The sequence below is a fragment of the Clavelina lepadiformis genome, chromosome 1 (assembly GCF_947623445.1).
Source record: "Clavelina lepadiformis chromosome 1, kaClaLepa1.1, whole genome shotgun sequence".
NCBI classification, from domain to species: Eukaryota; Metazoa; Chordata; class Ascidiacea; order Aplousobranchia; family Clavelinidae; genus Clavelina; species Clavelina lepadiformis.
This window is the reverse complement of record NC_135240.1, coordinates 20,605,714-20,624,259: the sequence shown is the minus strand read 5'-3', so window position 1 is coordinate 20,624,259 and position 18,546 is coordinate 20,605,714. Positions and strand designations below refer to the sequence as shown.

General features: G+C 35.7%; 3 protein-coding genes across 5 annotated transcripts; all 3 read right to left on the bottom strand.

Annotated features, from left to right (window-relative positions):
* Positions 1 to 33: 33 nt before the first annotated feature.
* On the bottom strand, positions 34 to 3,848 carry LOC143447262 (TBC domain-containing protein kinase-like protein). Its single transcript, XM_076947280.1, has one exon. The coding sequence runs from the start codon at positions 3,060 to 3,062 to the stop codon at positions 477 to 479; it is 2,586 nt and encodes an 861-aa protein (XP_076803395.1). The 5' UTR covers positions 3,063 to 3,848; the 3' UTR covers positions 34 to 476.
* A 134-nt stretch (positions 3,849 to 3,982) lies between these two features.
* Positions 3,983 to 5,731, bottom strand: LOC143447270 (PRKCA-binding protein-like). The gene is made up of 2 exons (XM_076947293.1): positions 5,713 to 5,731; positions 3,983 to 5,515 (listed from the first exon to the last, which is right to left on the bottom strand). Exon 2 carries the CDS (start codon positions 5,469 to 5,471, stop codon positions 4,308 to 4,310), a length of 1,164 nt encoding a protein of 387 aa, XP_076803408.1. The 5' UTR covers positions 5,472 to 5,515; positions 5,713 to 5,731; the 3' UTR covers positions 3,983 to 4,307.
* A 6,154-nt stretch (positions 5,732 to 11,885) lies between these two features.
* On the bottom strand, positions 11,886 to 17,804 carry LOC143444179 (small RNA 2'-O-methyltransferase-like). 3 transcript variants are annotated; one of them, XM_076943321.1, is made up of 7 exons: positions 17,579 to 17,712; positions 17,093 to 17,228; positions 16,062 to 16,247; positions 14,880 to 15,964; positions 14,687 to 14,782; positions 13,186 to 13,311; positions 11,886 to 13,043 (listed from the first exon to the last, which is right to left on the bottom strand). In XM_076943321.1, the coding sequence occupies exons 3-6, from the start codon at positions 16,140 to 16,142 to the stop codon at positions 13,206 to 13,208; spliced, it is 1,368 nt and encodes a 455-aa protein (XP_076799436.1). In that variant the 5' UTR covers positions 16,143 to 16,247; positions 17,093 to 17,228; positions 17,579 to 17,712; the 3' UTR covers positions 11,886 to 13,043; positions 13,186 to 13,205. The 3 variants fall into 3 exon arrangements, 2 of the variants coding, with proteins under 2 accessions (XP_076799436.1, XP_076799435.1); XR_013113687.1 differs by lacking the exon at positions 17,093 to 17,228 and having other exon boundaries at positions 11,895 to 12,841; positions 12,927 to 13,043; positions 17,579 to 17,804; XM_076943320.1 differs by lacking the exon at positions 17,093 to 17,228 and having other exon boundaries at positions 11,894 to 13,043; positions 17,579 to 17,804.
* Between the last annotated feature and the right edge of the window lie 742 nt (positions 17,805 to 18,546).

The window sequence follows — 18,546 nt, the reverse complement described above, 5'->3', positions numbered from 1 at the left end:
AATTAACAGTGCTCTGCACACTCACATTACTACCTGCATAAAAAATGCTGACATATATATTGCAAATGATATTTAAATATTATAAAAAATTATTGCCAACTACACTTAATGATAAGAATAACATCATAATTTTAAGCATGTTTACAATTAAACATACAATAATATCTGTTCATTCTCTGTGATGTGCTACATTTCGTTAAGAAGTGGTTATAAATAAAGCATCATATTTGGTTTTACTTGTATTAAGCAATGATTTTTATAGTATCAATAATTTCTATTAATAAATATTGCTGTGTATACAAGCAGCAAATAACTTCAAAACAATTTCACATCTGAAGAATGCACGACATGTGACTAACAAGACAATATAACTAGGTTATATCATTCTGTTACTTTAATCACAATGTTACAAATCATAAGTTCATCAACATGCACATAAATTGCGCTAATACTAAAAATTTATTTCAGCAATGTTTTTATGGCACTGTAAGGATACCAGCAGGTTTTAAAACATCTATCCCTCCATGAAGAACACACACACCCTTTAAACCAGCTTTTAATAGCTCAGTAGCAAAACCCTTATTATCTTCATGATTAGATTGACTGCCAACAACAACAATCACCTTGAACTTCTGCTGACTTAGTGTCTGAATAAAATTTGAAGATGATTTATTGCCACGCATAGGGAAGCTGAAGCTTGATGGAATTGAACCACGTGCAAACTCATCAGTTGGGCGAATATCAATTACAGCAATTTTTGGTTTAGCAGATTTGTTACTTTTTGCTGGAGTTTTTGAATCATTGGTTCCCTGTAGCTCACATAGCTGTATTAAATCATCTCCTGATATTCGACAGCACAGTTCATTTTTTAGTTCCTGTAAAGGTATGGCAGTAATTGAAAGTTCATTTTTGGGCATACAATTATAATCTTCAGAGTAATATGAATATGATTCACGAGTCATTTTCACATCCTTCCTGGCATGAACACGAAAAGTAGAACTTTTTGGTGTATGACAAAATATCTGAATAGATTTCTGAACAACACCATCGATGTCTATTTCAGGCAGATCTGAAAATAGCAGAATACACTCATTGAAGTCACTTTGCAAAAGCTGACTTCTCAGTTGCTGCAAAATTGCAACACCAATGCACAATGGAAATGATGAATTTCCTAAAAGCAAAGTATCCCATAAATGAACTATTTTGTGCAGTGGGAACACATGGGCAAACATTGTTAGAAACCAAGGGATTGCATACAAATCTGGAATAAAGTTAATTTCATTTAAATGACAAGCCAGTAGAGGATCATGAAAAGCTATTAGGTGGGAGAACACAGCCAGGTATTCCTGAATGATATCTGAATTGTCCTTTAAGAAAAACTTATGCAAGTATTTGTCAATGAACTTGGATAAAGAAGCCCAAGATAGGGGTTCATCGTTGAAGTTGAGATGAACAAACACAGCACATAATGAATCCAATCCTTGCCAGTATGTCAAATTGGGATGAGCCATTAGCCAAGCCTTCAATACACGTTTGAGCTTTTGGTGAGCGACTGGGGATGAAAGTACAGAATTATATTGATGACAACGAGGAACATCAACAGCAATCTGCCTATCAGCTGGAACTGGAGTTTCTTTGTCATAATTGAGGTATTGCTCCTCAATATTTCCCATAACATCCAAAAGACCTGCCCAGACTCTACCTCTGCAAAATGGAGGAATGTCAACTCTTGCTTCTTTCCAGAGTCGGTCACGTAAATAAGGATAAGCAAGAAGCAGTCGCTTAAAAAGAGCAATGCGATAGACCTGGTAACCAAAGTCATTCTCTCTAATCAGCAGTGGTAGCTTTGATGCCTCATGTACTACTTCATCCCCAACTTCCTCTTCCAACAATGGATAGAAAAACTTCAAGTTATCACAATTTATTGTCAATCTTTTCTGCAAGGTTTCCAAGGAAAGTAAAGTTACATTAGTATCGAACAGTGTTTCAGGTGATGGTTGCAAGCCCTTCAAATCACCAACTGATGAAACCAGCAAAGGAGCTTTAGTTATGGAAGATGTGGTTGTAACAGATTTCATCACGTCTGAGATCATATCACCTCCTGCTAAATTCCATAAATACCATAGCTCACTACAGTTTAAATCTTCAATTGGAGATACATCAGCATTATAATTTATTTCACTGTAGGATTTCAAACTGTGCATACCATTGGCTTGGTTTCCAGGAATAGAAAACTGAGAAAATATGCTATGGTTGATAAAATCTGCAGGTTTCAATCTGTGTTTTATTTCTGGAGAAAGGCTATTTTCTAACACAAATCTTAAACCCATGAAGTCCTCTGAGGGAGAAATGTGAAACTCCGGATTTTTAAAATTTTCACTAAAATGTTGGAGTACGCTGTAGGAGCTTGTGAATTTGAACATTTGCAGTACATTAGCAATGATTACAGCATTAGGTTCATCTTTCCACAATAAATTTTTGTGAATTAACTCCAAGAGAATAATGGCAACAGACCATACATCTGATTTAGAGCTTACAGCATTGTGACCAACATCTGGAAAGAACGTGCTAATTATCTGCTCAGGTGAAGAATACTTGCTATTTCCAAGTGGAAACAAAACTAGTTTTCCTCCATCAGTCATGTGATGCATTCCATAGTTCGAAAGCTTAGCTAACTTATTTGAAGTTAGGAGAATGTTTCGTGGCTCTAAACCAAGATGAAAGATACCGAAGTCATTCAAATATTTTAATCCACATAAAATATTGTAGGTGAGTTTAAAGCATAGTTTGTTCCAATCCGATTGAAGCAATGCTGGTGGATTATTTATCAAAGATTCTATACTATCAATATAGTATTCTGTGACTGCAAATATGCGATCATGTTTGCCACAACAAAAGTCTATATACACACAGAGGTTTTCATGCTTCAGAGCTATAAGTTCTTGAGCCAGACCAAGCACTTTTATGGAATAGGGTGTTAATGGGAGTCCATTGCTACCACATTCATTGTGAGGAATAGATGCTGTCACAAATGATAAACAACCTAATCGCTTGCCAGACATATTAGATTAAAAATTTCATAAGACAATATTTCTGGACAGGTACCTAGACAGAATTCACCACAATAAAAAAGAATATGGAGATACAGGCAGAACATGTACTACCGTATGTGTACATACTTAATCAATAAATCTAGAAATGTTTAAACAAAACTGAAAAAACATTACACTGCAATGCAAGCCAATTTTAGTATGAGTACCAGTGATATATTGGGTTTGCTGCCATTGTGAAAATACTTACAGTTCAAAACATAGAATTTATAATCAAAATTAATCCCGTTAAAAATTGTTTTATACATAATATAACAAAGTTAATTAATTTGCTCCCTGAACCTATGTTTTTCTTTGAAATGACTTGTGCTAACAGTTCTCAATTGCATACAAATTATGGTTATAGAAACAATATGACATTAACACAACAATGACCAGTTACTTAAACCTGGCCCAAGTAAGCCCAACCCATAAGTAGCCTACACTGTCTGCACCAGGCTGTAGTGAATGCATGACACAATAAAGCAGTGATATCACTAGCAAATAATTAACAGAAATACTGTTTAAATAAGTGATGACATGCTTTTCTAGATATTGTTTTACAACACGCCAAAACATGAAACTTATTATTAATCTATTCTGGTTGTCTACTAACTTTATAAATAGATTTGCTCGATATATACAGTGCATGATCAGCAAACGTGTTTGGACCAGATGAATTTAGTTTCAATGTTGACCTCACTGTGTGAATATGGCACTCAACCAAAGGGAGACTAACCGCCAAAACCTTAGTACATAATTGATCTGTTTTCAAACCCTATCACTCATAAACTAGGTTTGAATAACCTTGTTTAAAAATGTGTTCTTAAGTGGAGTGTTGCGATTGTGGGGAGCTGATATGGTGACTCATCATATAAAAATCACTAACAATGTACATTGCCTGGTATCTGGTTCTTGAAGTATAAACAAAGTTAAAAAATCCAACTAAATAACCATTATTAGGTTGACATAAAAATTAAAGGAAATAAGCAAACGCATGCAACTGGATAAATACTAAACAAAATTTCTTCATAATGCACACAATGAATAACAATCAGGTTATAACTAAAAACAAGCACTGTTGCCATTCAAAAAACACTTTGAAGTATTTAAATTAAACAACCAACAGAGCATAATAAGCAACTGCACCAGTTTGTTTTTACTGCACTTAAACCTTGACTTACTGCACCATAAATTTACAAGGAATTGTTTGCATGTCTACCATTTGTTTTCTATGTCTTCCTCATACTCAGGATCATTAAATTTTTCTTTTTTGTCGTACTCAAATGTCGAGGTTGCAAGATCAACCTCTATAGGAAAAACATCTGCACCTTTCATCTGATCATGGCAGGCAGCATGGTATTCAGAAACGGCCGACACAAATTTCTGAAGTTGAAAAACTATGTCCTGCACATGTTTGTTGTCGAGTAGCTCAAGTTTCTCCATAACATCTTTTCGTAACTTTGCAAAATAGGATCGGGCTTCTTGCCTGCATCTTAAGACCAGGCGATATTCGTAATTACCGGTTTCAACCCGATACAAAGGTTCCTGAAGAGCAGCATAGCTGTATTCTTCGTCATCCATTTCTTTTACCTTTAGGCAATATGACAAGTACTCAAACTTCACATCGGCATACTTTTTTATGGTAAGCTTGGTGTCAGGTATTGCTTTGTTCAGGTAAGTATTTAGATCAGTTAACATTGGCTTAAGGGTCTTTAAAAGTTTGAATCCAGATTTCTCAAAGTCGCGATGAGCATCACTAAATTTTGAAAAAGCCAAACTGCTGTTCTTGTGAGGTTCACGTATTCCAATCACAGAGAAGATGTCACCAAACTCTCGGTGTGTTTTGCACAGGTTGAAATAAGCTTTGAGAAGCTTTTTGCAATAACACATCAAACCCCTATAAATGGTAGCTGTTCTTTCCATGTCCTGCAGCCTTTTAATTAGAACATCATTACATAATATGGCACGACTGAGACCTAATGCATCAGCAGTTCCAGTATCCATTTGCTCCACTAACCTGTGCTTTAGCTTTTTAAGGATAATGTCAAGGGTTTTGCCTTGTTTTGGATCAGCATGCAGCTTGTTGTAGTTAATTTTGACATCTCCTTTAATAGCTTGGATAGTTTTAGCCAACTGAACTTTGGTAAGACCTTTTACCGACTGTCCATTTATGGTAACAATTTCGTCCCCTGCTGCTAGTGACCCATCTTTGGAGGCTGGAGTATTATCAAAGACTTGAACAATATACAGACATGGACACAAAGGTGCACCACCACCTATGCTAATCCCAATAAGATTTTGACTATCTTTTGTGAGGGTGACTGTGCCTGACATAGTTGTCATTCCCATTTTGTCTTCTTCTATTCCCCAGTCTTCCATTTTCGTGGCAGCAATTATATATTACACCAAAATTCTTTGAAAATCTGAGAAATAAAACAAAAGTTTGAAAAGGAAGCCGTCATTCGCAAAGACAACCATTGTAATATCAAATTTAAATGTGGATTTTTCAAGATTTGGGATACTCCAACTGGACAAATTGACCTGATAAGGACCTATTTAGAATAGAAATTCACAGTTTGATGTGCTACGGAGACTTACACAGGAGGCTATAAAAACTTACTTCAATGAGTGACTTATTTTCTCAGGTGCATTTAAAGCAAAATTAGTCTTAAATGTGCCAACAACAGCAAACTGAAGAATAGCAACAGAAACTATAATAACTATAAAGAAAAACTGAAACAAATAAAATAATGCCCACTGCTGAGTTATAATGTAAAATTATTGCATCACAACTAACATGATACAGATCTTCACTGAAACCTGCTGTGACAAGAATTATATTCATACCTTCAACTTTGTCCTAAATGAACAGTACAACCATAAAAATATAGCTTAATTATTATTAGCTTGAAAATTAGGTACTGTATTGTAATTAAAAGTGAGAGGGAGAAGAAAGAGGTACAGATTACTGGTTCATTAGGCACCCAGACGACTTTGCTTACCAAGCAGCTAATGTTAGGTTAACAGTTCAGAGTTGCAGTCTAAAATTACTGTGGTGTATAGGCTAAAGTAAAAGCTACTCAACTAGGGAATTGCGATACACAATACACATCTGGACCTTTCAAGTGTTGAAACTGGATCTCAGGTTCATAAGAATGACGTAAATATTACCATATTCTCTCATATACAGTATATATATATATATTACCCAATATTTTCGCCAAATATTGCTTATAGCCTATGCAGTGTTGCAATCTTGGGAGTTAATTTTCGATCATGACACCCTTGATTTTAAAGTGAGACTAAAAACTATTCGGTAGTAAGTGTAGCACAAACAGAAATATGTGGAGATCTTTAAATTGGACATGTCTAAATGGTGTCCACTTGCATTTGTGGTAACTGTCAATATAGTATATACAATACACATGCTACAGTGATGTAAGTTGTTCATAAGTGTTATGCATTGTATTGTGTGTACTTTTTTCAAAATCTTTAGCATGCTTAGTAGCCAACATAGGCAGCACTGACACTTTTATTTAGAAAAACTTTAACTACATTCCTTCAGAGGCATGTTTTGAAACAAGATCAAAAAATAAATATGCAAGGCATTTATAAACGTCGTAAGTAAACCATAGCATTACACAAGTTATCATTACATTAGACAAATGGAGTAGTTGAAATGACTTCCATTAGTGTTCACAAGAAACCAATCTTAAATATTAACAAGCTAGGAAATAGGAATACTACTATGTAGATAACGGAAGTCAAATGATGGCCAAAATGTCGGCTTGCAGGTGACATCATGTTAGACGTTCTGTGTGCTTTACAGCTTGCAACTTTGCAAACATCTTCAAAAACCTTTTGTTTAAAACAATAATAAATCTTTTTGTTTGTTTTTTGCAAGTGACAGTCAAAGCTGTTTTTAACTTTATAGTAAATTTTTGGTTTGAAAACAATATAATAATTGCCTTACTGACAAAAACAAAGAGGGAGATTCGCTGCTCTGATGCCAAAAATTATATTTCCAAACCTAAATAAAATACTCTAGCCATGTGTTTCGTAATCTTCACAGGAAAGCAGATTACCCGTTTGGCATGAAAACAAAAACAATATAACAATTGCCCGCCTGACAAGAAAAAAGAGGGCGATTCGCTGCTTTGTTGCCAAAATTATGTTCCCAAACCTAAATAAATTGTCTTGTGTTGCGTAATCCTCACAGGAAAGCAGATTATCCGGTGCTAAGCAAAATTCTGGTGTGCAAGGAAACAGCTGGTGTACACTGCAATCGTGGCCCAAGGCTGCCCGGTGTTTGTGGAGGCAAGTTTCTGCCCTATACGATTAAAATTAGGGAAAAAATACACTAGTTTTGCAGAATAAGTCGGAGCAGAAGTTAGCCTCTCCTTTTTTGGAGACACCAGTTTTGCCTTGGCTTGCTATGCCGTTTTAGAAAAGATATATTGGGTGAGCTCTTCCTATACTCTGCAGTCTGGATTAGGAGTGCATTCATCTTTTCAAAGTATATTCGATGGCAATTCAAACATACAGTGACATTGAATTATGATGGGGCATCATCGTTTGAACGAAAGGGACCAAGAAAAACGCCGTTTTACTTATACATGGTGAGGCCCATGACATAAACACTTGTCAGGAACAAGAAAATAGAGCGGCTTCAAAGAAAAATTTACAAAAATGTAGTTCAACACGGCAAAATTTTTAAAAGCTAAGAGAAATCTAAAAACAAACGCAGTAGAGTTACTTGGTATTTGCGCCGGACTTAATTAGCTTTTAAGTTTTTTTAAATCACAAACGTTTTAGGTATCGGGTTGTAACGATTTCGCATAAGTGAGTAAGTTACTGAAGTAAAAAAATACTAATTGCGTAACCGGAATGCCGTTAACTGAATTAGCCTTTACCAAATTCGGTAACCGGCATAGCGGGTGATATAGGCCAAGACGCTGCCTTCATTTTTGCCGCATCGGTATCCTTGCTTTTCGTTTGATTTATCATAGAATCTGGAGGGGCAGACTTCGATGATCACTAGATCATTCGCTGCCCTACGCCATGCAAGATGCAACTACTAATTTTTGTTAATTTGTGTAATTTATTTATTATTTGAATAGTGAAAAATAAATTCTTTCTTTCTGTTCAACAGGACGCCAAAAACTGCGCTCATTAAAAGACGGTCTGGTGGTGTGCGAAATATTGACTCCCCTCTGTGACATAATAAATCCATTGTTTCATAAAGGATTTGACTCAGCAAAAAAAAAGTCCCCTTATTCAGCGGCTGAATAGTACGATACCTTAACTTTTGTAAATGCATGTATACCGGCAAACAAAATACCGTATACAGGACACAGGCCCAGGCGTTGTTGCTGATTTGTAAAGTCTCTCTGTGATCTTTAACCCTGCTATTGGCGACGTCACGATGTTGCTGAGAGAGAGAAAGAGAGAGAAAAAATTTATTTCACCATCCAAAGCAAAGAGATTTAAACACGTTGATTGTGTATAAATCTTTTTGTTCAAAGTAAAACTAAAATATCACAATACAATTCAACAAAATTGATTGAGATGGGGCAGCGAAAAGACCTCGCAGTCATCCAGGTCAGTTGCCCCAGTTTCTATTGCAAAAAAGTACAATGGGAACGGCTAGAAAAGAAAATGAAACTCAATTAATTACAACAAAGCTGCAAAAAAAACAAAGACACACTACAGAATCAACAGCAGAACATTTTATTTCAACCAAATCAATAGCAATATGATGCAAAAGAAATCCACAACCATACATCCATCAACCTATTCACAATTATCCAAACAGCACTTTCCTTGCACAAGTCCACTTCTAAATTGATATGAGAAATATTTATGAGACTTGATTTTTTTATGTTGTGTGGTAGTTTATTCCAAAAATTAGATTTTCGAAATGTTAACTCTTTTTGCCTTTTACTATTTTGGTTCGGGGCAAGAATAAGTTGTCCTGTGATGATCTAGTCACTAGTGTTATATTTGTGTACTGCTTCAATTTGGATCAGTGATTTAAAGAGACAAGGTCGTATTGCACTGTTTATTTTTTGTCATTGTCTGTAGGAGAACGAAAAATATAATGCCAACCATTATAGCGTAATAAGATAACAATTACCAGTTCCACCAGCAAACAATGAGTGGGAAAAAGCAGCAAAGCTTAAAATGTGCAAGAATAATGCAACCATATGGTAAAAAATAATGATAAAGTATACACCCGATTCGTCTGCTTTCCGCCCATTGAAATGGGTGGAATTGCGGTAATATTTTCCCATTCGAATGGCAGAAAGTATGCCATTCTTACCCTAGCTAGAGTAAGAAATATGCATTTGGAATGGGGAGATGTTTACTTCGGCAGAAATATGGTTTGTGTGAAACCTCATTGCTGAAAACAGGTCAATTTTAATGGGCGGAAAAATAGACGAATGGGGTTCACAAACCCTACTTGTGCCGAAGTAAAATTCTCCCCATTCCAAAGGCATATATTTTACTCTAGGGTAAGAAAGGCATACTTTCAACCATTACAATGGGAAAAAATTCCCGTACTCTGGACCATTTTAATGGACGGAAAGTAGACGAATGGGGTGAAGTATAATAGGATATTAGATCTGGTGGCCGTGCTGACGCTAAAAAATTTATTCTTTTCCATTATATTATTGTGATGCACATACAGTCGACTCCGCTTAATTCGGATACTTTGGTTCCGCTCACTTTTGGCCGAATTAAGCGGAGAAACGGCTTTGTCCGAATTAAGCGGAAAATCAATTGTTCGTTTCATGGTCATGCATAAAGGCAAAAAACGCATTTAAAATAGTGTAGTGTTGCGTAATAAATGAATTGCAGCTGCGCTATACTACAGTAACTGGCACTGATCGCATAAAACGTCTTCGTTTACTTTAGTGAGCAATTTCACTTTTTGTGCTAAACTTTCCTGTACAACTTTGTCCTACAAGATGGACGCAATTGTACCGAAGTAAAAGCGACTATGAAGCTGGCACGGCGTTATATGAGTTCATTGTCGATTGTTACTGCATCGATTGTCATTGTTTCACCATAATCACTCATAATGCAATTGAATCTTGTCTTAAAACGAACGAAGTACTGTTTATTGTGTCATAACCTAACGATGGAATTGCGAACCTGTGTCCGAATTAAGCGGAGAATTGTCCGAATTAACAGGAGTTTTTTACGTTCAATTTTTACTTTTGTTCCGTTCCCGAGCATTTTGGCCGAATAAAGCGGTTGTCCGGGTTATCCGGTGTCCGAATTAAGCGGATTCGACTGTATTTGCCGTTGTTATTTGTGGTGACTATCATTGTAATTCTTTATATGTTTGCGACGGCAAATGAAATGAAAACATGAATAATGGTTAACATGGCCGTTAAATCCAACATGCAAAAAATTATTTACAAAAAAATTACTACGGCATACAACGCTCACGAACACAACCATACGTAATAATATTAAGTCCAATAAAGTTCGAGGCAGTGCGGTAACTAGGTAACAAATACGCCGATAAAACAACCTTGTAAAAATACACTTAATTCATGAACGACTGCTATTGTTTTATAGCGATCTGCTGTTTTCATAAAGCACCCTCTTACTGTTGACTGATCAGAATTTGACAGTCTGCTGTTCATGACGTAATGAACAACAGACTGTCAATGCTCAAGTAGTACGCTGTTGTTGATTGCTGCTCTGTAATTGACAGGATGTTGTTGGTGAAGTAATGATTAGCACACTGTGATAGCACGAGCTGTGCTATTGGTTGCTGCTGCAGATATAATTTCTACAAATACAAATCCGAGTGATGGTCGTAGAAGGTTCAGAATCAATTTTACATATAAGCAGGTTCCAGTGATAATCGTAGGCGGTCCAGAATTAGTTCCACTTATTCAGGTCCAAGTTGGAACACCTCCTGCTCTGCCGGTATCGTCTCAGTCCGACATGGAATTGCATTTTTAGGCTTAGATTTCACCGGTGTCGTTACAGTCTGACTTGGACTCGGTTTGTATTTCACGGGACTTTGTAGGCAAGCATTCCCCTACTTGTGTATTTACTTTTAATTGCATTTTGTCGATTTCAGTTTGTTTTCGTTACTCCCTAAACCTCATCTACGGGGGAGTGGTGCGGCGGTCGGTCCACCCCATTCTACAATTTTGTTTAACATTTCGTTGATTACCTTCCTTTGTAAGTGTTTGCGTATTTGACCAAATGTCATTTTATTACTTCACGATTAACCTATTAAATTATCAGTTCGATTAAGTTTACTATACCTAAAGTTTTTCATCTGGTGGCCGTTCTACTGGTAGTACGTGTAATGCCGAGATGTTCACGCAGCTTTCAACATCATGTGGAGTCAGTTATAGGCTTATAGCCAGGGTTGCCATCAGTCTCAACTCAAAAATAAGGACGACTAGAAAATGAACGAGGAATACCACCTTAAACAGTGTACAACAAGAGAAAGCAACCAATGTTCCTAAAAAAAAAAAAAAAAAAAAAAACAAGACACTATCTGCATGTTCATAATTTTGGTATCTCTTCGGTACAAAATGGTATTGTTAAGGTGACAAAATGCCCAAAATAAGGACAAAAGTGCCCACCTCCGCCCTAAAAATAAGGACGAAAGTGAAAATAAGGACATTTCTTAGAAAAAAGGACAAACATATTTTCTAAGACACGGACCTTTAAAATAAGGACAAATCTTAGAAATAAGGACGGTATGGCAACCCTGCTTATAGCGTACGTCATATCATTTCAACATCACGCAACCATCGCAGACGACAACATTTCCATGAAACGCAGAGGGCGTTGGACAGCAAAATTTAAGATTTTATTGGACAAATGTTAAATCAATTGCAATAAATTAAAATGATTTATTTCATTAAGATTAAAAAAAGATTCCTATGTTCTTGATGTACGTATCGTATATACTATACACTTACTTCATGTAATAAAAATTATAAGCTATTTCACAAAATTTCTTTCTAAAATCACTACCAGGCTATATTTTATATAGGCGACATAATAACTACTTGCATTTACTTTTTTAATAAAAAGAAACATTGCAGTGACAGCATTTACAAATGGGTGACTTATTATGCATTAATTTGTTAAATTTACTGCTGAGCCTAGCGATAGGTAATGTTAAGGTTACGTCACAGCAACTGCTTTAATCAAATGACGATGCCCATATTTAGTTGGAAATGTTATCGTGATGTAAGCTTAACATTTATCTGTTGGTGGTTTTTACGACTTTTTGCGTAGCGTATCTCCTTCGAGACACAAATTCTTTATTATAAAGTCAACTCAAACTGTAGTACTCGATTAACCACGTTTTTATGTTGAGCCTATGATATGTCTTCGACGGTTGAACCAATAAAACAACTAGAAAATTAATATGCGTTTATCTGACCATATGCAATGGTGGGATTCAGTCGGTTCGTACGAACCGGTTGTTGGAATTTTAATAACCTCCGAGGAACGGGTGTTAACAAGCGTATGTACAGGCCTGTGTATATTTCGGCACCGGGTCAGTATGGGATGCTGCCAGTGAGTGAACCAGATGTTAAAATATTTGAATCCTACCGCTGGTCATATGCGTTCCTAGGATAATAACTAATCAGTAAGAGATAACTTGAGATGAGACTGCTTAGTATCGAGGAATTGGCGTGAAACATCATCAAACTTTTCCGTTCGTCCAGCACCACTACCGGAATGAATGACAGAAACTGCCAAGTGACAAAAGACGGGTGTTACTGCTATAGTTCCAGTAGCACAGTACACATCCTAATTCCTAATGTGTTACAGTACTACCTCCGGTGGTAAGTACTGGAATAATCAATATTTTTTTGTGGAAAAAGCAAACGTTCGGATGAATCCAAGAGGAAAACTCGAGTTCGGGTTCTAAATCGGCAGATCTGTACTCCTAAACTATAGAGAATTTTTTATTAGAAATGAAAGTTACATACATACGGCCTATATAGAAACTAAATGCCAAAAACAAAATACAAGAACCGAAAGTGAAACAATTTTCGAAAAAAAAACATTTGTGTTCAGTAAAATATAGACATACTTTTAAATTTGTGTGATGTATTAATCGCTATCCCAATTTTTTTCATTAAACGTTCCAACATCAAAAAGCAAATTTTCGGTATCAGATGAATTGTCAGAACAAGAGTCTTCTGAGGATGTTGCTGAACTGCAATGCAAAGGACTTGGTGTAAACAGTTCAATGATCAATGATTTATTTTTTCTGAACGAGCATGCAATTTGTATTCACTATTCACATTAAAACGACGGATTGTAATTCCCCTTGCAAAATCAAATTATCTTCAACAATATTGTTTGCCAATGATTTTAGCTTGTCCAGAGGCAAATTATAAATACTGTATATTTTCTTAGAGGTTTTGAGGATAACTAAAATCAAGTTTTTCCATATCATTTCTCCTAACCTAACCAGCTATCTTTAACTAAGGGATGCGTGACTTACTCTCGGTAAAATAGCCACTCTATTTTAATTATGATACTACATGTCAACGTGTGTCAGCTCCATTAAGATGACCTGCAAATATAGCCTATTGTCTATATTTCATTGATGGAGATGCATCCACGTGCAAAAATTCAATTGTTTTAGTTAACCGTAAACTTTGCGCAATGATCTCTAGGATAATGCTAAACAGCTACTTTGTTTTCTTTAGCTATTAGCGAAAGAAAAAAGATTGGTAAAATTAGACACTTTGTGGGCATTTTGTTTTTCCTGTTGAATGAACAAACATTGGTAATCTGCAATTACATGGAACCACACGTGAACGTCAAAGCCCAAAATTTGGATAACGTTCAAGTAGTGATAAACCGTCGCCTTGTCTATGACGAAAAACGTAAGGGAGTTTACACGGCATGCAGGTTATGAAAGCAAACCGATAATTTTTTACGTAAATGTAGGTAATTATACCTAAACAGTAATGTATTGATTTATAATGCAAAAATGAATTAAGTGTTGTTGCTCATATAAATGAACTTCAACGTTGTAATGCCCAAGATACCAGGTCACGTGATCACGTGCGAGTCCAGACTCCCTAGATCAGTGGTTCTCAAACTGGGGTCCGCGAGACAAGTTTCTGGGACCGCGAAGCACCTTCCAAAAAAGGTACTACTTGCCATCAAGCCAAAAGCTCGAAACCGATTGAATGTGATTCACGATATTAGGGTTGCGTTGTCCAAAACGGAACCAAACGTAGCCGATCTGGTTGCAAAGAAACAGGTACACCCGTCACAATGATACCATAATAACCAACGTGTTGTTTTGTGTTGATTTTTTAAGGGACCGTGAAGCGTTTAAAAAATTGCTAGGAGACCGTTGCGTACTTTCTTTTAAAAAGTTTGAGAACCACTGCCCTAGATGAATCTTAATTATATATATTCGGACTCGGTCGAATTTTAATTTTGTTTCTACCCTTATTAACGAAGCACTCCTGTCATGTACATAGGATTTAAATGGGAAAGAGCAAAGCTTGATAACAAATAGTAAAGTTCATAGACTAAGATCAGCATGCAAAATCATGAATGACACTTACCAATCAGAATTGGTGCAGTCTGAATTGAATTTCATCATAATGCTTTTAACTTTAACATCATGAATGATATACTCAGAATTTTGTGAAACGATTTCTCTATAATGTAAAATCAATAAGATATTAAAATTTTTCAACACACTACCTAACCTCATTCAATTCCACGAAAGAAAGAAAAAGAAATGAATAAACATACTTCAAATCACAACTGGTGATATTTACTAATCCATGCAACTTCCGCAGGCATTCAATGGGAATTCTCAAAAAAGTATCATTTGTATGCACAAATGTGGGATTGCATATAAATTCATCATCAGTTACATCTTGCAAGGTGAAGCAAACACAAAAAGGCAGACCTGAATTGTGCACGGAAAGATCTACTGTTGCTTCACCATCTACGGTTGTTTGCCACATAGAAATCCAATAACGGATGTTCGTATGGTTTGGTTCATCTGCGTTATCAAACTGGCCTCCTTGTACGTGATGAGATGGAGAAGAAAATTTTTCATGGAGCTTATACAGAATGGCTTTGGTTAAATGCAGAGGAACAACTTTGACTGGATATTTACTTTGATTATATGTGTTATAGTCCTGACAAGCCAGCTCTGTTTTGTCATCATCATTTAAAAATTGTCCTTCCTCACAAGAAAAAATCTTTTTTCTAAACATAAATTTGTAGTTATCTTCAAATGTTGGTAGTGGTGTGTGTGTAACCTTCTCCTCAGAAAAATGGTCAACAATTCTTTGAAGAGCAATAAAACAAGCAAAGTTAATCTGTTTCAGATAAGTTGTCAATTTGAACATCATTTCACTTCGGTGTTGGTCCTTTGTTTTAAAAGGATGAACTGACTTTGCAATTAAATTGTATACTGTACTGTTTGTACTCCCAGAAAGAGTTTTTCTGGAGTTGTTATCAGCATTCTTTGAAAATATCCCAAACTGAGAGCAAAAGCCGAGATTTTTTGATCCATTGGGAGCTGTACCAACACCATCAAATCGAACTGAATAATTGTAAATGTCACAAATCTCTAAACACCACTTCTGAAACTGTAACTGACTCCATTCAAATTTATGGTCTGGATGTCGAAAAGCTTTGCTTTCATTAAAAAGAACATTGAAGTCTGCATTTGGAGTTGAAATTATAACAAGTTTTGGTTGAATAAAGTTAAATATATTAACAATAAAAGCGTTTAAGTCATTTGGAAGAAGATGCTCAACCAATTCAACACAAGTAACAGCATCAAAATCCTCAAACCGCTTGTCAGACTGCAAAACCGAACCCTGTTAAAAGTTATTGCAAAACAGTCAATAAATGATATTGCAATTACTACGAACACCAATTCTGTTAAACCAATGAATTTGTAAAGTTTCTACTTACTTGAAATAAGCTAATGGTTAAAGGTTGTGGGCGAGGGTTCAAATAAGATGCTATAAGAGGTTCAATCTTTCGTGTTGACATTTCTAAGAGCGTTGAATTTATATCAACACCACAGAGTTCTTCAACATACTCTTCTCTTGCTATAAGCTGAAGCAATTTACATTCAGCACACCCAAAGTCAACCACCTACACATGAAAAAAATAATAGAAATATGACTGAATTATGATTAAAATATTACATGCAGGCAAGAACATGTTCGTAAGACTAAAGATAAACAGTTTGACTTGCATGTTGATGAGTTTTATGTGTGAAGGTGATAGGGATGGGCCGAGTTGAATCCGAGTCCAATTTCTCAGTCGAGAATTGGCATGTTTTCACACTCAGACTTGATCGAGTATTTCTTAGTACTTGTTGATGTCACTCAAGTTTAGTTTTCGCATTTAAGTATTTCATTCAAAGAAGTATCGTTCACACAACTGTTTGCTGCGTGTGTTTTTGGGGGCAATTTAATGGTGTATCGATGTTCGCTTTTGTGAAAAAGATAAAAGGTATCATCGTTGATTTTGCAGGGTAAGATCAGCACCACGTATTTATTACTTAGTTGATAGTTGAGAATATCATGTCAATAAGCGGCACACATAACCAAGCTATCAAATGCTGGACTTAGACGAAGTATTCTTGCAAACGAAGTATTTCTACGAAGGCAATTTCAGTTAATTGTGCAACTAAAAAAAATTTCTTTTTTCTCTTTAAAATGTACGGTTTGGCGATAAACATCATTGTTACCAATTTTATTAAAGATAGGCAGTGAGGAGAAAGGCTATGCAAAAAGTTGATTTTTAGTTGCATTTGATGTTTTATTTTGAGTCAGATTTTGGTTATTATGTTACAAAATTCAAATTAGATTAAAAAGAAACTGTGAAAAATAGCTTCAATTACACGATTTTACTAAATAGTAAAGAATGTTTACGATATTTTTTGGCTTTAATTTAGGAAGTAGTGTACCTTCTTTTAGGAAATATTAACTTACATGTTTTGGTAATATCCAACATTCATAAAGCGTCAAGGCAGTAATAGTGCATGGCCTTGTACCAATACGATGAATGAAAGACAAGAAATATCTTGTGTGGGAGTTCTAATCTCTCGCGCAAATGGTTTTTTGATGCCTTAGCAGAACAATAAAACGTGTGAAGATCTCAGCGCATTATATAATGTTGAAATTTTTTGGAACAGAAAACAGTAACTTGGGTGCCTTAAGCAATTCGTTACGTATGTAATTTACTTATGATGTCATCATCGAGTATTCAGACTCGACAAATCCAAGTAATTTCGATTTTGTCCCATCCCTAGAAGGTGCCACACTTTCCACTATGGTAGCGTTATATAACAAAAAAAACTTTTACTAACCACAAATAAAAAATTCCACAATCTTAAATTTGCCATGTTACCCATACACATAAATAATTGTTTAATCATTACCATGTACTGGTATCAGTTTTTGCAATATGTGTTGTACCTTTCTGGGTGTTTCTTTGCCAAGCATTTCAAGAACTTTGCTATATCTCTGGATGTAAACTGGTGGGGAGAAAGTTATATTGGAACTTTGAAAATCGTTAGCATTACTTTGATTTTCCATATTTTAACAGATAACAGATTTTTCTGCATAAATGAAAATAAGCATGTCAATTTACACAGCATCAAAATGCTTTGTAAGAGTTATTTAAAAGATAAAATGTCAGTTTAGTCACACACTAGTCTTATCATACATAAGGTTACAAATTCTCTGAAGTTATAATAAAAGACATGACAATTTTTACAAGTATGTATTGGATAATAACGCATGTCTAAAAAGTGGAGCATGTCAACATCTTCTTCCACAACCACATCTTTACTCTTATCACCAGTTAATGCAAGAAAGCAGGTTCAGGTGCCTCAAGTATGACAATCCATAGGAATGAATATGAACGACATTACATATCTATACCTGTGACCATAACTTAGTGAACACGAAGTCGTCCAAGTATGCATATGGTATGACTTGGCGATTGCATATTCAGCAAAGAAATGGAAAACAGTAGAAGGGACTTTTTGACATGATACGAATACATTATTGGTTTATCTCCAGAAATGGAGATGGAAACTCTACGAAAAAACGAGGTGCCTTTTATTTTAACAGCAAGGAGGCAATTTGTATGCGTAAGATAACCAATATTAATGGGTGCTGGATGCATCTGTGCTCTTACGTCCTGCCCACAAATACTTTGGAATAACTCTAGACCAAGGATTCTTAAACTTTTTGAGATTGGAGATGCCAAAAATCTCATGCCCCACCCTATTACAAAATCAAAAAACATTAAACAGAACAACAATTTATTTGCCTATAACTTTCATCAATGGGAAGGATGTAGCTGCTTTTTGGGAACCAAATATTTGACAACCGACAGCACCAGACTGTCCAGCTTGGATTTGAAAGGATGTTTAGTC